General features: G+C 45.2%; 1 protein-coding gene across 1 annotated transcript in view; it reads right to left on the reverse strand.

Moving 5' to 3' along the window:
• The window catches only part of LOC120047869 (cationic amino acid transporter 2-like), a 25,391-nt gene that overhangs the window by 4,942 nt on the left and 2,949 nt on the right, over nucleotides 1–17,500 (reverse strand). The window contains exons 3-10 of the mRNA XM_038993428.1: nucleotides 9,193–9,394; nucleotides 5,584–5,739; nucleotides 4,768–4,933; nucleotides 4,376–4,512; nucleotides 3,566–3,788; nucleotides 1,843–1,979; nucleotides 1,096–1,198; nucleotides 865–998 (exon numbers count right to left, since the gene is read on the reverse strand). Of these exons, the coding sequence (XP_038849356.1) occupies nucleotides 865–998; nucleotides 1,096–1,198; nucleotides 1,843–1,979; nucleotides 3,566–3,788; nucleotides 4,376–4,512; nucleotides 4,768–4,933; nucleotides 5,584–5,739; nucleotides 9,193–9,394 (1,258 nt within the window). The remainder of the gene's footprint in view (nucleotides 1–864; nucleotides 999–1,095; nucleotides 1,199–1,842; nucleotides 1,980–3,565; nucleotides 3,789–4,375; nucleotides 4,513–4,767; nucleotides 4,934–5,583; nucleotides 5,740–9,192; nucleotides 9,395–17,500) is intronic.

Raw genomic sequence — 17,500 nt, forward strand, 5'->3', positions numbered from 1 at the left:
AGGGTGAGAGAAGAAGAACTGAACAGAGAGAGAGAGAAGAAGAAGAGGGTGAGAGAAGAAGAACTGAACAGAGAGAGAGAGGAAGAGGGTGAGAGAAGAACGACTGAACAGAGAGAGAGAAGAAGAGGGTGAGAGAAGAAGAACTGAACAGAGAGAGAAGAAGAAGAGGGTGAGAGAAGAAGAACTGAACAGAGAGAGAAGAAGAAGAGGGTGAGAGAAAAACGACTGAACAGAGAGAGAGAGGAAGAGGGTGAGAGAAGAACGACTGAACAGAGAGAGAGAGGAAGAGGGTGAGAGAAGAACGACTGAACAGAGAGAGAGAGGAAGAGGGTGAGAGAAGAAGAACTGAACAGAGAGAGAAGAAGAAGAGGGTGAGAGAAGAAGAACTGAACAGAGAGAGAGAGGAAGAGGGTGAGAGAAGAACGACTGAACAGAGAGAGAGAGGAAGAGGGTGAGAGAAGAAGAACTGAACAGAGAGAGAAGAAGAAGAGGGTGAGAGAAGAAGAACTGAACAGAGAGAGAAGAAGAAGAGGGTGAGAGAAAAACGACTGAACAGAGAGAGAGAGGAAGAGGGTGAGAGAAAAACGACTGAACAGAGAGAGAGAGGAAGAGGGTGAGAGAAGAACGACTGAACAGAGAGAGAGAGGAAGAGGGTGAGAGAAAAACGACTGAACAGAGAGAGAGAGTAGGCCGATGGAAGAATGACTGACAGAAAGAGGGGAATACTTCATAATGTCACACTGCAGATACTCCAGTACCTTTAAAATGTAGACCATCTTTGAATAATATTATTTGTCATTGTTATAAGTGGCAACTTTAAATACAGAAGGTATTGGATATTTCTTGTCAAACTGTTTTTCTTACCAGACAAGACAGTCAAACCTGTGACTGTTTTGGAGGTGCCCGAAGTTGGGAATGATGGTGGTTTGAGACAACCAAACTTGGTGTTTGATTCAAGGATCTGGAGATCTGAGTCTTCTGATTGGGTCTCTTGGTACCTAGATGTTACAAAGTCAACTTAGCACTGTTTATTTTTGCAAAATCAATACAGAGGACTGATGTTTATCTAAGTTAGGATATTTGGGAAATACTTACCTCAGTATAAGAATGCATATAGCCACAAGTGTGTAGGCAAAGAGTGTCCCAATTGACATCATATCAACTAATGCTTTCAGGTCAAACACCAGGGCCATTATCGCTGGGAAGGAAAACAAACAAGCATTCAAATATTTACCGTAGATAAATCATCACACAAAATGTATCATAGGCCAAACACAACAGACTCTTTATCTCTCTAAAAGATCGAGAGAGAGATAGAGAGGGATGGAGTGTTACCTGCTACGACCCCGGAGGAGAAGGTAGAGAGAGAGATAGAGAGGGATGGAGTGTTACCTGCTACGACACCGGAGGAGAAGGTAGAGAGAGAGATAGAGAGGGATGGGGTGTTACCTGCTACGACCCCGGAGGAGATGGTAGAGAGAGAGATAGAGAAGGATGGGGTGTTACCTGCTACGACCCCGGAGGAGAAGGTAGAGAGAGATAGAGAGGGATGGAGTGTTACCTGCTACGACCCCGGAGGAGATGGTAGAGAGAGATAGAGAGGGATGGAGTGTTACCTGCTACGACCCCGGAGGAGAAGGTAGAGAGAGATAGAGAGGGATGGAGTGTTACCTGCTACGACCCCGGAGGAGAAGGTAGAGAGAGAGATAGAGAGGGATGGAGTGTTACCTGCTACGACCCCGGAGGAGAAGGTAGAGAGAGAGATAGAGAGGGATGGAGTGTTACCTGCTACGACCCCGGAGGAGAGGGTAGAGAGAGAGATAGAGAGGGATGGGGTGTTACCTGCTACGACCCCGGAGGAGATGGTAGCGATGACAGGACTTTGTCTGGCGCTGACCTTACTGAGGGGCTTGAAGAGGAGGCCGTCTCTGGCCATAGCAAACAGTACGCGGGGCATAGGGAACATGGAACCCAACAGACTGTATAGGAGACAGACACAGAGAGCCATCAGACATGTTACAGTCTCAGGTCAGGGAACATGGAACACAACAGACTGTACAGTCGTGGCCAAAAGTTTTGAGAATGACACAAATATTAATTTTCACAAAGTCTGCTGCCTCAGTTTGTATGATGGCAATTTGCATATACTCCAGAATGTTATGAAAAGTGATCAGATGAATTGCAATTGATTGCAAAGTCGCTCTTTGCCATGCAAATGAACTGAATCCCCCAAAAACATTTCCACTGCATTTCAGCCCTGCCACAGAAGACACCAGCTGACATCATGTCAGCGATTCTCTCGTTAACACAGGTGTGAGTGTTGACGAGGACAAGGCTGGAGATCACGCTGTCATGCTGATTGAGTTCGAATAACAGACTGGAAGCTCCAAAAGGAGGGTGGTGCTTGGAATCATTGTTCTTCCTCTGTCAACCATGGTTACCTGCAAGGAAAGGACTGTCTTCTAAAGTTGATTCAGCTGCGGGATCGGGGCACCACCAGTACAGAGCTTGCTCAGGAATGGCAGCAGGCAGGTGTGAGTGCATCTGCAGCAAAGAAGCCACTTCTCTCCAGGAAAAACATCAGGGACAGACTGATATTCTGCAAAAGTTACAGGGATTGGACTGCTGAGGACTGGGTTAAAGTCATTTTCTCTGATGAATCCCCTTTCCGATTGTTTGGGGCATCCAGAAAAAAGCTTGTCCGGAGAAGACAAGGTGAGCGCTACCATCAGTCCTGTGTCATGCCAACAGTAAAGCATCCTGAGACCATTCATGTGTGGGGTTGCTTCTCAGCCAAGGGAGTGGGCTCACTCAAAATTTTGCCTAAGAACACAGCCATGAATAAAGAATAATACCAACACATCCTCCGAGAGCAACTTCTCCCAACCATCCAGGAACAGTTTGGTGATGAACAATGCCTTTTCCAGCATGATGGAGCACCTTGCCATAAGGCAAAAGTGATAACTAAGTGGCTCGGGGAACAAAACATCAATATTTTGTGTCCATGGCCAGGAAACTCCCCAGACCTTAATCCCATTGAGAACTTGTGGTCAATCCTCAAGAGGCGGGTGGACAAACAAAAACCTACAAATTCTGACAAACTCCAAGCATTGATAATGCTAGAATGGGCTGCAATCAGTCAGGATGTGGCCCAGAAGTTAATTGACAGCATGCCAGGGCGGATTACAGAGGTCTTGAAAAAGAAGGGTCAACACTGCAAATATTGACTCTTTGCATCAACTTCATGTAATTGTCAATAAAAGCCTTTGACACTTATGAAATGCTTGTAATTATACTTCAGTATTCCATAGTAACATCTGACAAAAATATCTAAAGACACCGAAGCAGCAAACTTTGTGGAAATTAATATTTGTGTCATTCTCAAAACATTTGGCCACGACTGTACAGGAGACAGACAGACAGACAGACAGACAGACAGACAGACAGACAGACAGACAGACAGACAGACAGACAGACAGACAGACAGACAGACAGACAAACTGACTAACTGTAATGACGCCTGGTGACATCATTGACCAGGGACTTCCCGTGTTCTCCTACCTACCTGGTGGAGAGGGCGCAGAGTGAACCGACAGCCACCACATACTTGGCGGGCCCCCAGCCGATGTACTCGAAGGCCACGGGAAGCGGGCTGTTAACATTCAGCATGTAGTAGGGCATCATCAGAGTGAGGGCCGCCGACACGGCGAAGTAGGCCAGGAAACAGATGAGGAGAGACGCCACGATGCCCAGCGGGATGGACTTCTGAGGGTTCTTCACCTCCTCACCTGGAGAGAGACAATGAATGAATGAATGAATGAATGAATTAATGAATTAATTAATTAATTAATTAATGAAGAGCTGTCAATACAATCAGTCGATTGGCCAATCAGTTGATCAATCAATCAGCCAATAGCGACTGCAAGCAAGGTTTAATCATGTAGAACATTGACTGTTACGGCATGCCTAAACATTCTGAGTAGAGTAGACATTACCAAAGATATTATATGGACGAAGCTTGGAGAAGAACATTGACTGTTACGGCATGCCTAAACATTCTGAGTAGAGTAGACATTACCAAAGATATTATATGGACGAAGCTTGGAGAAGAACATTGACTGTTACGGCATGCCTAAACATTCTGAGTAGAGTAGACATTACCAAAGATATTATATGGACGAAGCTTGGAGAAGAACATTGACTGTTACGGCATGCCTAAACATTCTGAGTAGAGTAGACATTACCAAAGATATTATATGGACGAAGCTTGGAGAAGCGCCTGGCTTTATCAGTGTTTCTGTAGGATGGAAATGTTTCTGACGTATATAGGTTAGTGTGTCAGCGCATGTTTAAATATCAAAGCAGGTAGGCCTACTTGTTGTGGCGATGCAGTCGAAGCCTACGAAGGCGTAGAAACAGGTAGCGGCTCCGGAGATTGTCCCGTCGAAACCGTATGGGAAGAACCCTCCATCCCCATACACACTGGTCACGTTGACTGTAGACGTTAGGTTCCTGGAGAAGACAATGTAAGAGTACATATGGTTGCAGAATAATAACTTTCCAATCTTCTCTGTTTTTACAGAAATCTTGGTTGAAGGATTCACGCTAATATTTGCTGCTAATACCACGGCTATAACATCCTCACACACATTTGCCTGTAGAAATGTGTTCATCATCCACTGTAGTTGCTAGCAAGTTTGGTATGATGAAGGATATCTCATGTATTGTACTCAAACGTTTGTATTGTAATCAAACATGGTTACATACTGTAATTCTGCTGTAGCGTTGATGAGCGCCTCCTGACTGATCTGCCAGTTACCGATGTCTCCCTTGACGAAGCCCGCAATAATGACAAACAGAAGAACCAGGATGTTGATGGCCGTGAAAATCTTGTTGACTATTGCCGATTCCTGGACACCGAAGGCCAGCAGACCTTCACAGGATGGAAACACATGGAACATGTGATCATCACCATCACCATCATTCACATCATTATCATCACCATCATCATCATTATTATTATCACCACCCTCTTCATCATCATAATCACAATCTTCATCATCATTATCATCGTCATCATTATCACCACCATCATCATCACCATCATCATTATCACCATTGCCATCATCATCGTCATCATTATCACCATCATCATCACCATCATCATCATTATCATCACCATCATCATTATCACCATCATTATTATCACCAGCATCATCACCATCATCATCATCATCATCACCATCATCATCACCATCATCATCATTATCACCACTATCATCGTCATCATTATCACCATCATCATCATCATTATCACCATCATCATCATTATCATCACCATCGCCATCATCATTATCACCATCATTATTATCACCATCATCACCATCATCATCATTATCATCATCGTCATCATTATTATCACCATCATCACATCATCATTATCGTCATCATTATCATCATCGTCATCATTATCATCATCATCATCATCATTATCAACATCATCATCAGTATCAGACAGTTTTAATGTCTGTATGTGGTTAAACGAACCAATGATCAATCAATCAATCATCAGATTCAGTTTACCTGCCAGGAGCATAATGAGTCCAGCAGCAAAGAAGTCTGGGTATTCTGCGAGGCCCGGGAGGTTCATGGATACGTTTTCTTTGAAGAAGTTCCCCATGGCGTTGCCGATGAGGTCATCAAAGGTTCCGCTCCATGCCCTCGCCACACTGGACGTCCCTGACAGGATAATGATGAGAGGAGATTAGCCAATATGACAATAGATGGATCAATCAACCCTTTAGACCGCAGGAAATCGGCCTTTATGGATAGGGATAAATGGAAATGTTTCTTACAGAAGAAATATAAAAAGCGCATGCGTAACCATGGTAGCAATTGAAAAGGAACAGTTTAGAGATAATGGGACAAGTATTAGATCAAAAAAGGTGAGAGGACACAACAGTTCACCTGATGCTAGACTGAATCCAAACATTTCCCTGTTGATTTGAGGGGCATTTCACATTTACTGTCCTCTCTCTCTCTCTCTCTCTCTCTCTCTCTCTCTCTCTCTCTCTCTCTCTCTCTCTCTCTCTCTCTCTCTCTTGTTCTCTCTCTCTTGTTCTCTCTCTCTTGTTCTCTCTCTCTCTCTCTCTCTCTCTCTCTCTCTCTCTCTCTCTCTCTCTCTCTCTCTCTCTCTCTCTCTCTCTCTCTCTCTCTCTCTCTCAATTCAATTTAAGGGCTTTATTGGCATGGGAAACATATGTTTACATTGCCAAAGCAAGTGAAATAGATAATAAAGAAAAGTGATACTAAACAATAAAAAAAAATAGATTAAAGACATTTCAAATGTCATATTATGTGCAAATAGTTGAAGTACAAAAGGGAAAATAAATAAACATAAATATGGGTTGTATTTACAATGGTGTTTGTTCTTCACTTGTTGCCCTTTTCTTGTGGCAACAGGTCACAAATCTTGGTGCTGTGATGGCACACTGTGGTATTTCACCCAGTAGATATGGGAATTTATCAAAATTGGGTTTGTTTTTGAATTCTTTGTGGGTCTGTGTAATCTGAGGGAAATATGTGTCTCTAATATGGTCATACATTTGGCAGGAGGTTAGGAAGTGCAGCTCAGTTTCCACCTCATTTTGAGGGCAGTGTGCACATAGCCTGTCTTCTCTTGAGAGCCAGGTCTGCCTTCGGCGGCCTCTCTCAATAGCAAGGCTATGCTCACTGAGTCTGTGCATAGTCAAAGCTTTCCTTAATGTTGGGTCAGTCACAGTGGTCAGGTATTCAGCCACTGTGTACTCTCTGTTTAGGGACAAATAGCATTCTAGTTTGCGCTGTTTTTTTGTAAATTCTTTCCAATATGTCAAGTGATTATCTTTTTGTTTTCTCATGATTTGCTTGGGTCTAATTGTGTTGCTGCCCTGGGGCTCTGTGGGGTCTGTTTGTGTTTGTGAACAGAGCCCCAGGACCAGCTTGCTTAGGGTATTCTTCTCCAGGTTAATCTCTCTGTAGGTGGCTTTGTTATGGAAGGTTTGGGAATCGCTTCCTTTTAGGTAGTTGTAGAATTTAACGGCCCTTTTCTGGATTTTGATAATTAGCGGGTATCGGCCAAATTCTGCTCTGCATGCGTTATTTGGTGTTGTACACTGAGGATATTTTTGCAGAATTCTCTCTCTCTCCCTCTCTCTCTGCCTCTCTCTCTCTCTCTCTCTCTCTCTCTCTCTCTCTCTCACTCACTCTCTACATCTCTCTCTCTCTCTCTGCCTCTCTCTGCTCACTCTCTCTCTCTGCCTTTCTTTCTCTCTGCCTTTCTTTCTTTCTCTCTCTCTCTCTCTCTCTCTCTCTCTCTCTCTCTCTCTCTCTCTCTCTCCCTGCTTCTCTTTCTCTCTCTCTCTTTGCATCTCTCTCTCTCTGTCACTCTCTTTGCCTCTCTCTGTCTCTCTCTGTCTCTCTCTTTGCCTCTCTCTCACTCTCTCTCTCTTTGCCTCTCTCTCTGCCACTCTCTCTCTCTCTTTCTGCCTCTCTCTTTCTGCCTCTCTCTTTCTGCCTCTCTCTTTCTGCCTCACTCTCTCTCTCGCTCTCTCTCTCACTCTTTCTCTCTCTCTCTCTCTCTCTCTCTCTCTCTCTCTCTCTCTCTCTATATATATATATATATATATATATATATATATATATATATATATATATATATATATATATATATATACATATATGCTGTCTATAGCTCTGGACTGGAGCCAATAAATGGATAATGGTGAATCACCGTTTTACTGCAGGGGGTTAAAGTCAGAGATGAAAAGTTAAAGGAAGACATTGGATTCTTGTTCTTCTTGATTCTTGATTTATGGTTGATCATTTACGGTTCTCAGTGTTCCCAGGCACTGAGCCAAAATGTTTAGCGTCACACCAGGGAGCCAGTGTTATATTAACAACATTATAAACATGCCTCAATAAAGATATACACTCACAGCCTAAATTCTTTGGTATTCTACAAGGTGTCGGAAATGTTCCACAGGGATGTTGATTCATGCTGACGTGATGGCATCACGCTGTTGGCGACAGGTTGGACGGTGGAATATTCATGCTGGGAACAGCCCGTTCCATCTCATCCTAAAGATGTTCTATTGGGTTGAGGTCTGGGGACTGAGCAGGTCTGGGGACTAAGCAGGTCTGGGGACTGAGCAGGTCTGGGGACTAAGCAGGTCTGGGGACTGAGCAGGTCTGGGGACTGAGCAGGTCTGGGGACTGACCAGGTCTGGGGACTGAGCAGGTCTGGGGACTGACCAGGACTGGGGACTGACCAGGTCTGTGGACTGAGCAGGTCTGAGGACTGACCAGGTCTGGGGACTGAGCAGGTCTGGGAATTGAGCAGGTCTGGGAACTGAGCATGTCTGGGGACTGAGCAGGTCTGGGGACTGAGCAGGTCTGGGCACTGAGCAGGTCTGGGGACTGAGACTGACCAGGTCTGGGGGACTGACCAGGTCACTCTAGTAAACTAAACTCACTGTCATGTTCCAGGCGATGTTTTTCCGCTCCTCAGTTGTCCAGTGTTGGTGATGGCGTGCCCACTGGAGCCGGTTCTTCTTGTTTTTAGCTGATAGGAACCCGGTGTGGTCGTCTGCTGCAGTAGCCCACCGTGACAAGGATCGACAAGTTGTGCGTTCCGAGACGCCGTTCTGCACACCACTGTTGTACTGCGCCGTTATCTGTCTGTTCGTGTTCCGCCTGTTAGCTTGCATGGTACTTGCCATCCTCCTTCAATCTTTCATCAACGATTTGTTTCCTCCCACAGGACTGCCGCTGACAGGATGTTTTTTGTTTGTTACACCATTCTCGGGAAAATCCCTAGACACTGTCGTGCGTGTAAAGCCCAGGAGAGCGGACATTTCTGAGATACTGGATACTGTGCGCCTGACACAGACGATCATACCATGCTCAAAGTCGCTCAGGTCATTCCTTTTGCCCATTGTAAAGTTCATTCGAACAGTAACTGAATGCCTCAATGCCTGTCTGCATGCTTTATATAACAAGCCACGGCCACGTGACTCACTTGCTGTAGGAGCGATCCATTTTTGTGAACGGGGTGGTGTACCTAATAAATTGGCCGGTGAGTGTAGATCAGATAGGAACTAGAAGGAAGAATCAGCCTGAACTAGAATGAAGTAGTATATTGTTGTATCTTACCTATGACGTAGGACAGCAACAGATTCCACCCGGTAATAAACGCCAGTAGCTCTCCCACTGTCACATAGCTGTACAGATACGCAGACCCCGTTTTGGGGACGCGGGCCCCGAACTCAGCGTAGCACAAGCCGGCAAAGACAGAGGCCACGGCAGCAATGAAGAAGGATATGATGATGCTGGGACCTGACGACGTCCTTGCAACCTGATAAACACGACAATCAATCAATAAAATAGATTTTATAAAGCTCTTTTTACATCAGCAGATACAGGACAAAACCCCAAAGCGCAAGCAATGCAGAAAGCAGAAGCCCAGTGGCTAGGGAAAACTCCCTAAGAAGGAAGGAACCTAAGAAGAAACCTAGAAACCTACAAACATTCCTGAGTCATCTGATAATGATGATAGCAATCAGACATTACATTTGTATAGTGACTTTCATTAGAAGAGATAGATAGAAATACATCATCTTAAGGAAATTCAAAGTGGATCAGGAGAATTTTAAAGGAGAATTTTTACTTTTTATAAGCAATCTAAAAAATATATATGTAAATGGTGTGTTTTAGAAAGTAAAGTGTTTTAGAAAGTAAAGTGTTTAAGAAAGGCCCAGACACATATTTTTTTTTTACAATTTCACAATTTGTTTATTATTTTTTACCTCGACCAGCGATTCACATCCTCATACCCATTGTGCATTATATTCCATTGTGCATTATATTCCATTGTGTACTATATTCCACTGTGCATTATTTTCCATTGTGCATTATATTCCACTGTGCATTATTTTCCATTGTGCATTATATTCCACTGTGCATTATATTCCATTGTGTACTATATTCCACTGTGCATTATTTTCCATTGTACATTATATTCCACTGTGCATTATTTTCCATTGTGCATTATATTCCACTGTGCATTATATTCCATTGTGCATTATATTCCACTGTGCATTATTTTCCATTGTGCATTATATTCCACTGTGCATTATTTTCCATTGTGCATTATATTCCACTGTGTATTATATTCCATTGTGCATTATATTCCATTGTGTATTATATTCCATTGTGTATTATATTCCATTGTGTATTATATTCCATTGTGTATTATATTCCACTGTGCATTATATTCCATTGTGTATTATATTCCATTGTGTATTATATTCCATTGTGTATTATATTCCATTGTGTATTATATTCCATTGTGTATTATATTCCACTGTGCATTATATTCCATTGTGTATTATATTCCATTGTGTATTATATTCCATTGTGTATTATATTCCATTGTGTATTATATTCCACTGTGTATTATATTCCATTGTGTATTATATTCCATTGTGTATTATATTCCATTGTGCATTATATTCCACTGTGCATTATATTCCATTGTGCATTATATTCCACTGTGCATTATATTCCATTGTGTATTATATTCCATTGTGCATTATATTCCACTGTGCATTATATTCCATTGTGCATTATATTCCATTGTGTATTATATTCCACTGTGTATTATATTCCATTGTGTATTATATTCCATTGTGTATTATATTCCACTGTGCATTATATTCCATTGTGTATTATATTCCATTGTGTATTATATTCCATTGTGTATTATATTCCATTGTGTATTATATTCCACTGTGCATTATATTCCATTGTGTATTATATTCCATTGTGTATTATATTCCATTGTGTATTATATTCCATTGTGTATTATATTCCACTGTGTATTATATTCCATTGTGTATTATATTCCATTGTGTATTATATTCCATTGTGCATTATATTCCACTGTGCATTATATTCCATTGTGCATTATATTCCACTGTGCATTATATTCCATTGTGTATTATATTCCATTGTGCATTATATTCCACTGTGCATTATATTCCATTGTGCATTATATTCCATTGTGCATTATATTCCACTGTGTATTATATTCCATTGTGCATTATATTCCATTGTGCATTATATTCCATTGTGTATTATATTCCATTGTGTATTATATTCCATTGTGCATTATATTCCACTGTGCATTATATTCCATTGTGCATTATATTCCACTGTGCATTATATTCCATTGTGCATTATATTCCACTGTGCATTATTTTCCATTGTGCATTATATTCCATTGTGCATTATATTCCATTGTGCATTATATTCCATTGTGTACTATATTCCATTGTGTATTATATTCCACTGTGCATTATATTCCATTGTGTATTATATTCCATTGTGCATTATATTCCATTGTGCATTATATTCCATTGTGCATTATATTCCATTGTGCATTATATTCCATTGTGCATTATATTCCACTGTGCATTATATTTCATTGTGCATTATATTCCATTGTGCATTATATTCCATTGTGTGCGACTCAAACTGTTTCCCTATCTAGCTGTTCCATTCTCCATGTAGACTGCTGCTAGAATGGACGGAGACGTATCACTCGAGCCGCAACAAAATAAAGCGTTACGTTGCGGATAAAGTTCGAAATGACACACTTTCATGTGTGCAACATCTACAGACCTGTATCACTATACTGAGATCGCTTCCGTTTCTAAAATGACATATTTGTGTTTTTGTTTATGTCACGACTTCCGCCGAAGTCGGCCCTTCTCCTTGTTCGGGTGGTGTTCGGCGGTCGACGTCACCGGCTTTCTAGTCACCACCGATCCATTTTTCTGTTTCGTTTTGTTTTGTCTGCATATTACACACCTGGTTTCAATTCCCCTATTATGTTCCCTATTTAACCCTCTGGCTTTCATTTCTGTTTTGTCCGTGATTGTTTGTTACGTTAGAGGTTGTTGTTGTTTCTTATTATGTTTTGTAATTATTCCCTTTGTGGAATTTTGCTGTGATTATTGAGTAAACGTTTTGTGTTTCGCTCAACACCTGTGTCCTGCATTTGACTCTGCTACTTCGCCGCACACAACCTTGACAGAATCACGGACCAAAACTTCAAATGGAGTCAGCAGGCGCAGCCAGCCCCTCTCTCCCAGTCGAGGAGCAAGTTCAACAGCACGCGACCATGTTACACAGTTTAGGGACCGCTATGGATCGCGTGCTGCAGACAATGGACCGATGGGAGAGAGGAGGTCTCCCGGTAAATCATACCCCATCACCCCCACCCGCGTCTCTCCCTACTCCACCGGTCATCCCTCCATCGTCAGGACCCAGTGGGATTCGGCTCTCGCTCCCAGGAGCGTATGACGGTACAGCAGCCGGGTGTCAGGGGTTCCTCCTACAGTTGGAGTTATACCTGGCAACTGTTCATCCGACCCCTTCAGGACGAGAGAGAGTGGGCGCCCTCATCTCCTGTCTGACTGGTAAGGCCCTGGAGTGGGCTAACGCCATCTGGGGAAGAGAGGGCCAAACCCTGGATGACTATGATGACTTCTCTCGCCGCTTCCGGGCGGTCTTTGATCATCCACCTGAAGGGAGAGCGGCGGGAGAGCGTTTGTTTCATCTCAGACAGGGGATGAGGAGCGCTCAAGATTTCGCCCTGGACTTCCGTACTCTGGCCGCTGGTGCGGGATGGAATGAGCGGGCCCTGATCGATCACTACAGGTGTAGTCTACGAGAGGACGTTCGTAGGGAGTTAGCCTGCAGGGACACCACTCTTAACCTGGACCAGCTGGTGGATTTATCTATCCGGCTGGATAACCTGTTGGCCTCCCGCGGACGTCTAGATCGGGGTCCGCCCGTTCCATTACCCAGCCCCTTGGATCCTACACCGATGGAGTTAGGAGGGACTGCTAGAAGGGAGACCGGAGGGAGGACCATTCCATGCACCAACTGTGGACGCAGAGGACACACTGCTGTCCGGTGCTGGGGTGTTTCTCCTGGAAGTCGAGGTAGCAGGCGGAGCACTGATGGGTCATCTCCGGTGAGTAGGCACATAACTCACCCAGAGTCTTCTGTTGCGCACATGTGGTTACATATAGAATTTCCTGAGTTTTCCTCGCATCCCCAGCATAAGGCGCTAGTAGATTCAGGCGCAGCTGGGAACTTTATTGATCGCTCTTTAGCGCATAGATTAGGGATCCCTATTATTCCTGTTGATGTTCCCTTCCCTGTACATGCCTTAGATAGTCGTCCTTTGGGGTCGGGGCTGATTGGGGAGGTCACAGTACCCATCGCTATGAGAACGCAGGGGGATCACGAGGAGAGAATTAGTCTCTTTTTGATCGACTCTCCTGCGTTTCCTGTTGTGTTGGGTCTTCCCTGGTTGGCCTCTCATGATCCTATTATTTCGTGGCAACAGAGGACTCTCAAGGGATGGTCCTGTCAGTGTTCAGGTAGATGTGTAGGTGTTTCCTTAGGTGCCACTACGGTGGAAAGTCCAAACCAGGTTTCCAACATGCACATTCCTCCCGAATATGCCGATTTGGCACTCGCCTTCTGTAAGAAGAAGGCGACTCAATTACCACCCCATCGACCGGGGGATTGTGCGATAGATCTCTTGGTAGACGCTACACTTCCCAGGAGTCATGTGTATCCTCTGTCACAGGAGGAGACGGTGGCTATGGAGACATATGTCACCGAATCGCTGGGACAGGGATACATTCGGCCTTCCATCTCACCTGTCTCCTCGAGTTTCTTTTTTGTGAAGAAGAAGGATGGAGGTTTGCGCCCGTGTATTGATTATCGAGGATTAAATAAGATCACGGTAAAATACAGTTACCCGCTACCACTCATAGCCAGTATGACCGAGTCATTACACGGGGCGCGCTTCTTCACAAAATTGGACCTCAGGAGCGCTTACAACCTGGTGCGTATTAAGGGGGGAGATGAGTGGAAGACAGCATTTAGCACCACTTCTGGGCATTATGAATACCTCGTCATGCCGTACGGGTTAATGAATGCTCCATCAGTCTTCCAATCATTTGTGGATGAGATCTTCAGGGACCTGCACGGGCAGGGTGTAGTGGTGTATATAGATGACATTCTAATATACTCCGCTACACGCGCCGAGCATGTGTCTCTGGTGCGTAGGGTGCTTGGTAGACTGTTGGAGCATGACCTGTACGTCAAGGCTGAGAAATGTCTGTTCTTCCAACGATCCATCTCCTTCCTAGGGTACCGCTTTTCAGCGTCAGGGGTAGAGATGGAGAATGACCGCATTTCAGCCGTGTGTAATTGGCCGACTCCAACCACGGTAAAGGAGGTGCAGCGGTTTTTAGGGTTTGCCAACTACTACCGGAGATTTATCCGGGGTTTTGGTCAGGTAGCGGCTCCCATTACCTCACTGCTGAAGGGAGGACCGGTGCGACTGCAGTGGACAGCTGGGGCGGACAGGGCTTTTGGTCACCTGAAGGCTCTGTTTACCTCGGCTCCAGTTCTGGCTCATCCTGATCCTTCCTTAGCATTCATAGTTGAGGTGGACGCGTCCGAGGCGGGGATAGGGGCTGTGCTGTCTCAGCGTTCGGGTACGCCACTAAAGCTCCGCCCCTGTGCATTCTTTTCGAAGAAGCTCAGCCCGGCGGAGCGAAACTATGATGTGGGGGACCGGGAGTTGCTGGCTGTTGTCTTGGCTCTGAAAGCGTGGAGACACTGGCTTGAGGGGGCTAGACACCCTTTTCTCATTTGGACTGACCACCGCAATCTGGAGTACATACGGGCAGCGAGGAGAATGAACCCTCGCCAGGCAAGGTGGGCCATGTTTTTCACCCGTTTTGATTTCACCCTTACCTACAAACCAGGTTCCCAGAACGTTAAGGCAGATGCACTGTCCCGGCTGTATGATACAGAGGAGAGGTCCACAGATCCCACTCCCATAATTACAGCCTCTCGCCTGGTGGCACCGGTGGTGTGGGAGGTGGACGCGGACATCGAACGGGCGTCACGTACAGAGTCCATTCCACCTGACTGTCCAGCTGGGCGTATGTACGTTCCGTTTGATGTTCGCGATCGTTTGATCTGTTGGGCTCATACGTCACCCTCCTCTGGTCATCCTGGTATCGGTCGGACGGTGCGCTGCCTTTCTGGGAAGTACTGGTGGCCCACTTTAGCTAAGGACGTGCGGGTTTATGTTTCCTCCTGTTCGGTATGTGCACAGTGTAAGGCACCTAGACATCTGCCCAGAGGGAAATTACAACCCCTTCCCGTTCCACAGCGACCATGGTCACACCTATCGGTGGATTTCGTGACGGATCTTCCCCCGTCGCGGGGTAACACCACGATCCTGGTCGTTGTGGATCGGTTTTCTAAGTCCTGCCGTCTCCTTCCTTTGCCCGGTCTCCCTACGGCTCTACAAACTGCGGAGGCTCTGTTCACCCATGTATTCCGGCACTACGGGGTGCCTGAGGATATAGTTTCTGATCGGGGTCCCCAATTTACGTCTAGAGTCTGGAGGGCGTTTATGGAACGCCTGGGGATCTCGGTCAGCCTTACCTCAGGTTTCCACCCCGAGAGCAACGGGCAGGTGGAAAGAGTAAACCAGGATGTGGGTAGGTTTCTGAGGTCCTATTGCCAGGACCGGCCGGGGGAGTGGGCAGCTTACATCCCCTGGGCCGAGATGGCCCAAAACTCCCTCCGCCACTCCTCTACCAACCTATCACCTTTTCAGTGTGTGCTAGGTTACCAGCCGGTCCTGGCACCATGGCATCAGAGCCAGACTGAGGCTCCTGCGGTGGATGAATGGTTTCGGCACTCAGAGGAGACTTGGAACGCTGCCCACGTACGGCTACAACGTGCCATCAGGAGACAAAAGGCGAGTGCCGACCGCCACCGCAGTGAGGCCCCGGTGTATGCACCGGGGGATCGGGTCTGGCTCTCGACCCGAAACCTACCCCTTCACCTGCCCTGCCGGAAACTGGGTCCGCGGTTTGTGGGGCCATTTAAAGTCCTGAGGAGATTGAACGAGGTTTGTTATAGGTTACAACTCCCTCCTGATTACCGTATTAACCCCTCGTTCCATGTGTCTCTCCTCAGGCCGGTGGTGGCTGGTCCGCTCCAGCAATCTGAGGTGCGGGAGGTTCCTCCGCCCCCTCTTGACATCGAGGGGGTCCCGGCGTATAGCGTAAGAGCCATCATGGATTCTAGGCGTCGGGCGAGGGGCCTTCAGTACCTCGTGGAGTGGGAGGGGTACGGTCCGGAGGAGAGATGCTGGGTACCGGTGGAGGACATTCTAGATCCATCTATGTTACAAGAGTTTCACCGTCTCCACCCAGATCGCCCTGCACCTCGCCCTCCGGGTCGTCCTCGAGGCCGGTGTCGTCGCGCTGCTGGAGCCGCGCGTCAAGGGGGGGGTACTGTCACGACTTCCGCCGAAGTCGGCCCTTCTCCTTGTTCGGGTGGTGTTCGGCGGTCGACGTCACCGGCTTTCTAGTCACCACCGATCCATTTTTCTGTTTCGTTTTGTTTTGTCTGCATATTACACACCTGGTTTCAATTCCCCTATTATGTTCCCTATTTAACCTTCTGGCTTTCATTTCTGTTTTGTCCGTGATTGTTTGTTACGTTAGAGGTTGTTGTTGTTTCTTATTATGTTTTGTAATTATTCCCTTTGTGGAATTTTGCTGTGATTATTGAGTAAACGTTTTGTGTTTCGCTCAACACCTGTGTCCTGCATTTGACTCTGCTACTTCGCCGCACACAACCCTGACAGTTTATGCTTTTTCAGAGCATCCATACTGCACAACGAGAATGAGCAAGTGAATCGCTGGTTGGGGTAAGTTTCTCAAAAACAAGTGAAATTGCATCCTTGTGTAACATTCCATTTAAATAAAAATAGAGATTTGGTTGTAAAAAAGCTAAATTCTCCTTTAATTGTTCAAGTGTTACATTGTTAAGTTAAAGTGTAAAAGTAGTTCAGGTGTTTAAACTAAAATATTCTTAACGATTGTTTATTTTTCGTGAAAAAAAAGCACCACATTTTGCCAATGTCTTCATCAAATACCATCAGAGCATCCCCCTTCTTGCTTTAGGCCAACATATCATTCCTGTCAAGAGTTGTTCCTGTCAGTCCTGTGCTGTTTACTCCTGCATCAAGGTTCATCCCAAACTCAACCTTACTGGATACGTTTATTCATTAAAAGTGGCACTCCAGTCTCCTTTTCACCTCATTTAACACCTGATTTACTGAACAAAAGTCACATCTCAATAGGTGGTCCAGGTATCCTCATGACATGGCACAAGAGGGGGGGGGGCTTAGCAAGAAGAGAGGCCGATGACATCAGAGGGCAACATCAGACCAATTTTTTTACCCTTAAGTTTACTTACTGTATTTGTACGTGTTGTTTTTCAACAGGAAAAGTTCAAAAATAGTTGGAGTGCGTTTTTACATATATTATTCAACCATTAT

Source organism: Salvelinus namaycush, chromosome 5, assembly GCF_016432855.1.
Source record: "Salvelinus namaycush isolate Seneca chromosome 5, SaNama_1.0, whole genome shotgun sequence".
NCBI lineage: Eukaryota > Metazoa > Chordata > Actinopteri > Salmoniformes > Salmonidae > Salvelinus > Salvelinus namaycush.